At 43.9% G+C, this 7,008-nt stretch overlaps 1 protein-coding gene across 1 annotated transcript; it reads left to right on the top strand.

The window, feature by feature from the left end:
* The first annotated feature begins 1,158 nt into the window (after window positions 1-1,158).
* On the top strand, window positions 1,159-4,834 carry CBY2 (chibby family member 2). The gene is made up of 2 exons (XM_069030080.1): window positions 1,159-1,291; window positions 3,441-4,834. The coding sequence occupies exon 2, from the start codon at window positions 3,558-3,560 to the stop codon at window positions 4,548-4,550; it is 993 nt and encodes a 330-aa protein (XP_068886181.1). The 5' UTR covers window positions 1,159-1,291; window positions 3,441-3,557; the 3' UTR covers window positions 4,551-4,834.
* The last annotated feature ends 2,174 nt before the right edge of the window (window positions 4,835-7,008 follow it).

A 7,008-nucleotide genomic window follows, 5' to 3' on the forward strand; every position in this document is an offset into this window, starting at 1 on the left:
GTGATGGGGTTTTTTTGTTGTCTAAGATTAAATATAAGCAAGGGAGCAATTACAGAGAAGGATTTTATACCTGAGTTTATAATTTTCATATAACACCAAAGCTGAACCGTAGCTCCAAGTTCCTAAAGCAATAGCAGTCACCTTGAGGCTGACGTCAACTTGGTAATTTTCACTGGAAAAGAAATTAAATGCTGTATTTATTATTCAAGAACCCTGATTGAAAAAAAAAATCCACTTCTGAAAGATGTAGCAAATAAGAAAGACTACATTAGAAATGTAAAGATGTGGAAGTGGGAATGGCTGCCTCAAATAATATCTAAACCTGCAATGCGTGAATGCCCTGTATATTCTATTTTCTTCTTAATAGGGTTCAGTTGTAGTCTGCTCTTAAACTTATAGTCAAAGAAGAACTTCTTCTCGTCCTTGGAAAAAAACTTCAACTCTCACAGTGCATACAAGGAAGTGATTTTTGAAAGTGTCTGTATCAGTTCAGCAACAAACATAATCTGAAGATTCAGAATAAACGCAAAATTTCTTTTAAGAGGGTGTGATGGAGAAAGAATCCATCCAAACTGTTCTCAGTTATGAGCATCAAAGGGAGATCGGGAAGTCTGGGTTCAGGAAAGGGCATGGGAGCCGAGCTAGCAGAAAGGTCATTTCCATGAGAAATAACCCAGAAGAGCAATGCTGGGAAAAATCAAAGCAAATCTTGTGAGGACAGCGGGGAAGGAGTGCAGAAGTGAGCTGTGCAAGGAGGCTGTGCAGAAATTCCCAGCCACTGGTCGGGGGGCAAGTGGCTGCTGCTGGGGCAAGGTCCCTGCCAGTGCTCACATCAGCCTCGGTCCCCTGTCCCCTGCTGTACATCCCGCCGCCTCTGGACACCCTGGCAGCAGCGAGACCTCAGACCGGGCTGCTTTGCTCTGCTGTGGGGAGAGGGAACACCGCTGGTCTCGCTGAGAAGGTGAGCGTGTGCTGGGTGAGTAATGTAGTGCTCCCAAACTGCCCAGCCTGTCTTGATTTGGTGTGGCTTCCCCCTCAGCTGGCTGCCTTGCCCATCCACCCAGCTGCCCAGCATTTCCTGGGATTATTCAGAGACGGGGGAACATTTATATGGGAGGCGTTGAGAGCTTGAAGTATCTCTCTGAATCCTGGGTTGACGTCTCCCTTGCAGTGCAAAAGAGCTGACAGAGCCATTGTCAAGTTTAATTGTCCCCGAGATAATGTCCTTCAAAGTCGTATATATTATGCATTTCTGTTTATCCTGAAAAAGTGCAATCTAAACACTTTATCTGTAAGTGACTTCAAGAACTGTAGCTGCTTGTCCGTGATAGGCATGTGGGTCTGGGCTTCTGATGCTGATGTGTTCTGCATCTTCCCTGGATATTTAGGGGGTCTGTTCCCTCTGCAGCTGATTTGCCCCCTACCCCTTCACCCACCATGTCCCCATTTTGGAGTTGTTGAGGAAAACAATGGGAGTGGGCACCATGATGGTACAGGATGTGTTGGAAAGGCTGAAGGGGAAAGGGTGCAAGGGAGGGAGTAATGCATGGCTCTTCATGTAGTGTAAGTGGAAACAAAAATGTCCAAAACAGAGTCTTTGGGGAAATCCTTTTTAGCAGAGGAATGGTATTAGGAAAACACAAGTCTGACATGAGCTAAAGCAGCAGATGACATGGAAGACAGCCCTGAAATTCAGACAGTAAAAAGGTTGCAATAAAATCAAATGTTATTGCAGACAGATCTATATTGCAATAGCTCTCTCCTAAATTAAGGCATTTTGGATTTTAAATGAAACAGTAATTTTATGAGTGTTTGGACAAGCTTGGGAAAGGGGTGCAGGATGCATCTACGCATGTTGGCTCTCAGAAGTAACTTGGAGGAACCTGGACATGCAGTGCTGTTTGGTGGAAATGACAGGGAAAGGGGAGAGCAACAGGTTTTGAAAAGGAGAGGGCAACAGTAGGACAGGGGGTGCACAACGGGACGGCAGAGCAGGAGGCTGTGAGGGACTTGTGGGTGGTGGCCACCCTCTGCTTAATACTTGGGGTAGAGATATGAGGGCAAGATTCATGAAGGTAAAACTCTCCTCAGAGACAGAAAGGCAGAACTGGATTTTCCAAGGGACAGCAGGGGAGCTGGGAGACCTCAGCAGGGGGAGAGGAATAGACCTGAGCAGAATTTGACAAGTAACTTCTTTTTTGGTTTTTTTGTTGTTGTTGTTGTTGTTGTTGGTTTTTTTTTTTTTATCATGAAAAAGCCACATTTGTACTGTTAGAAACACTATGCAGAAACCCTGAGAATCCCAACAATTTGGTTATAAAAACTAGTTCAACCTCAGTTCAAATAACTTCATCATGAAAATCACATAAATTAAATTTTGGTTAAAAATGCAGAAAAGAAGATTTTCTTTGACACAAAACAATAATTGTTTATTGGTTGGGTGGTTACTTTTTTTTTCCCATGTAAAAGACTGAAATCTTTAATTTGCCCCAGTTCAGCCAAGGCTAGAAGGTGATTTAAGCTGCAATATTTTGGGTAGAGGGAAGGGGGGAAGAGTATTCAACACATAAGTCTGAGGTTTCTGTGTCTGAAATGAGAAGCATTAGAGGTTTGGCCCTGCAGTATGGATTTTAGAGATGAGTTTTCTGATGACGTGAAAAAGAGGCAGATGGACTGTAGGAAAAAGATAAGCAATCACTATTGCAGGTCTAGAAAGCAAGAAAAATAACAGAGCTATCAAAGGATATAAGGAGAAAGAGTGACAGGAGAAATGAGAATGAAAGATGGAGAATTATCTATGGGTTGTGACAGTTTTTGGACCATGGTGATGGGAGCTTGTCAAAAAACCATGCTAAGTGCAACAAAGCTGTCTTGGTCCTGATGTCCTGAGGCTTTGGTTTGGAGTTTCAAATGATCTGTGCATATCGTGGATTTTAAGATCAAAAAGCAAAACTGCCATGGCATTTTTGTGGCATTCTGTTAACACAGGCTACTCAGCATCAACAAGAAAAACCTGCTCTCAAGGCCAGTTTTTTTCTAGGAACCTTTAAAAATGCTTTATTTTGAAAAGTTTGTTTCAGCCTCATAACAATTTTTAATGTGCTTGTGTTTCAGTAATTTGGGAGCAGGCTATTCTGAGGCAGAAAATATTCTTGCATTTTATTCCCTTACAGGTCTGTAAAAAATGAGGTAAAGAGACAAAGGAAAAGTCCATGTTTTCAGACAATAGCTTTTATGCTGCCATAGAGCTGCTTTATCTACCAACACCAGTTTTCTCAGCTTCTATCAGCTAGGTGTCTTACCTTACCTTTCAGCATCAAAGGGGTAACAGGGTTAGCTGTGAGAACTGATTTATTTGCTTGTTCCTGTCATTAGCGTATTCAATTCTGATTTGGGATTTTGGCAGTAAATCTATGCATTCGTGTTCCCTGTTCTTTCAGTCCTAATCAAGCTTCTCCAGCCCCGCTGCGTCACCAAGTCCTTGGCAGTGGTCAGTGGCCTCTTGAAGAAGTCCTGGAAGAAGCCTTTTCCCACAGTCCTCCTCAGTTTTCTAAAGAATGGCCATGTCTGCCTTTGATCAGAGGAACCACAGCATGCAGCGTACAGAGCCTGAGACAGAATACAGCCCCCCTCAGGCAAAGCCAAGGGGTGAGATGTTTGTCTTTATTGATGGAAAGTGGCTGAATGACATCTACTGCCATCCAGCCCTTCCTTCGCACCAGAAACTCTTTAGCAAGAAGGCACAGAATGAGTGGAGCATCTGGGAGGAGAACAGAGCACTCTGGCGGGAAAACCAAGTGCTCTGGATCAAAACCAGGATGCTCTGGGAAGAAAACAAGGCCCTAAAATATCTCCAGTCACAGAACAAATCTGTCCCAGTAATTTACACTGACACTATTCAGCAAAGCCTCAAGAACAAAAATAAGCCATTTCCACTCTTCCGAGACGGGAACACAGCCCTTCTGTTCAGCCCAGGAAACAAAGCTCTCCAGGCAGTCCAGGAAAAGAATAAAGTCTTTGAGGATTTCCAGCAGGAGAATGAAACACTCCCTGTTACCTGGAAAGGCCAAAAAGCCATTACAGTCCATGGAGAGAGCAAAGATGCCCGCTCAGATCTTCAGAAGAGCACTGACACCATCGCTGCTGTGGAAAAAGGTAACCCTGGCCCAGTCCCCCAGCAGAAACATGAAGGTAAAAAGAAGATAACTACTCCAGCCCCGAGTAAGATCGAGTCTGTCCCAAGTATGCAGGGTGAGCATGAAATCCTCCGGGTTCTCCAGGACTTATGTGAGCTCCTCCACACCTTCCTGAAAATGAACCGTCCCCCTGGGGAGAAACAGTGCTGTCACAATCTCTATGACGTGAACAGATCCTTCCAAGAAGATTACAATAAATTAAAGCTGCAGCTGAATGCTGTGAAAAACACTGTGTCAGACATTACAGCTCAAATGGATATGCTGGAAAAGGAGATCATTGCCGTCACTTCCTCAATGTATGAAGAAGCAGGACAGAAGCTGGCAACTGAGCATCAGCTTGGAGAAATGTGCTAAGAACTGCTAGTTCAGTTCCTGGAAAGCTTCTCTCCTGTTTTCAGGAAACCTAATAAAATCCCAATAGATCCTGAAGATATCTGGGGAACATTGTATCATTCTGAAACTTTCTTGCACTACTTAAATATATTTCACCTTCTGGTTATATGGTGTGGGTGACTGTCATGAATTTGCCTAGTGTCAGGAATAATGTTTTTCAACACTTTTTTTCAATGTTTCTGATAATAAGGCCTAGATTTTCAGAAAGTAATTGCTTGAGGACCTCAGCTTTGATTACAGTGAGAACTATGGGTGCCATCTTGTAGTCCAAGGACATACTCACAGTCTCTGCTAAAAAAGTATTGATAAATAAAGGAGGATCCTTCCTCCCAGACTGCATGGTGGGGCCACAGGAGAGAATGGACCAGGCAGCAGGACTTCTCCCACACAGAACAGTGAGGTCCCTCTTGATTTCTTGGATAGTCAGATGAAGCAGGTTTTTAGCTGCCCCAGAGCAAGCAAGTAGGTTGCCAAAAGCAGCATTCTGATAGCTGTTCCATGGCTTAAGCCAGTATTTAGAAGGGCATCTGCTCATACTCTAATGGACAAGCCAGACTCCAGTGATCTGCTGTCACAGGAGATGAGAGCTGGTTGATATGCTCAGGTTTGAAATTCTGATCTAGTCTCAATTGTGTGACCAGAGTGGCTGGAGTGGAATTTTCCTCTCTCTTGGACAGTCCAGATGCAGTGCACTTTGTCACAATCTTTCAGGCAGAATATGGCAGCCTTTGGGTAATCTGACAAGACAGATGCAGGGAGACTTCTGCAGAGCAATTGTAGGAGCATTACTGTAAAGAAAAGGAGAGGTTACAGTGAGGTTTATCTCTTGCAACAGGACCCCAAAAGCAGGTTTTCACTCTAGTTTAAAGGTCTCTAAGTGATTTGGCACCGAATTACCTAAAGCATGAACTATCTTTCACCTTTTATTTCACTCAGACGACACCATGCCAAGTACAAGTGATGACTGTTTACTTCAGAGGCTTAAAACAGCAGGTATTTTCTTCTCCTGTTAGGGCTTTGGGATGCTGAGGCAAATCTCTCATGCATGAAGTTAAAGGGCTGGCTCTCAGTGGTGCAGGTAGGGCTGCATCTGTAAGCATCAGGTGAGAAGAAGAGGAGCAATGTTCATTAATATGTGGATGTGCAGACATCAGTTGCTCCTGCTTAATGACAGGATCACAGCTATAAATAGATAAACACCTCAGTACTATGCTGGGGAACATGTTGATGCTTCTCTGCCTTCAGAAACGCTGCTTTTCTCTTTGCCATCTCCCTCACCGGGTTGGAACTTAATGTTTGGCAAGAGGAGAAACAGGACTATGAAGACCCTAATGCAGAGGTTCAGAGGGGGGTGGCAGTAGTAAAAAGCTCTGATCATGTGTTCATATCTTAACAAACTAATTTGTGTCCCGTTAGAAGAAATAAACCATTCTTTTGCCAGTGGTCAGGATACTGACTCCTGCCACGTCCCTATACATGGGCAGGAAAGACACTTAGGAGTGCATCTTTCCACCAGGCATTTGGGAGGAGTTATCTCATCTCATGTCAGGTGTCCATCCAGGACAGGACATCCAGATCTCAGCTAGTCTCCCTGGGCTTCCTTTCTATCCTGTAGGAAGGAATGGGCATATTCAGGCTGTGATTTATCTGACTCCTATTAGACTAGAAGTAGGCTGTGTTACCAGCTGGAGTCCCTCGTTTCCCTCTGTTGCCTCTATAATTACTTTGAGGACAATTAGCTCCAACTTAGACATTTGGTTTGGAGGTCTCAGAGTGAGAAGTTTGGCAGTCCCAGGCAGAGGCGGCGCTTCATCAAGTGGTGAAGTGGCACAAGCTCGGGAGTGTGTCCCAGTCCTTGGCTTTGCTTTCTGTGAGATGCCTTCATTAAGCAGCTGACTCAGATCTCTCCATTGTGTGGAGAAATTATTACTTTGTGAATAAAATTGAGTTAGTTTGGGCAGAGCTTAAATGTCATGAACACGTGGGATCCTGAGGGGAACACACTACTTCTTCTGAATGCTAACGATGTTCCTGGAAGGAATTAGGTTTTGTGAGCCCTTTGCACTCTGATCACTTCTTTGGATCTTTGATCTTCCTGGTTATTAAAAAGTCTATATCTGGCATACGTTTTTTGGCATCTCTCACAGAGAAGTTGAATTGCTCATTCCTTGAAGGTTTCTCAAGACTGTCAAGTGAGATGACAATGTCCATAAATGACTGCCCAGCACTTAAACTTGCAGAGAACTCTGTGCTATTCAAACTCTCATAATCCCAGAAGGTACCAAATCTCCTGTGCTTATTTGGTTACAAACCAGAACGAGTTGGTGACAACAGTGGAGGATCATTTCTGGTTGGTGCTGGAAAGGCAGATGATCATGAATATTTCTGGATCTGTTAGTGCTGAGGGGACAGATGGTGA

The sequence above is a fragment of the Aphelocoma coerulescens genome, chromosome 1 (assembly GCF_041296385.1).
Source record: "Aphelocoma coerulescens isolate FSJ_1873_10779 chromosome 1, UR_Acoe_1.0, whole genome shotgun sequence".
NCBI classification, from domain to species: domain Eukaryota; kingdom Metazoa; phylum Chordata; class Aves; order Passeriformes; family Corvidae; genus Aphelocoma; species Aphelocoma coerulescens.

Bases quoted from the DNA above. Each gene is read 5' to 3' on its own strand.
- CBY2 (XM_069030080.1), top strand. From the start codon at position 3,558: ATGGCCATGTCTGCCTTTGATCAGAGGAACCACAGCATGCAGCGTACA.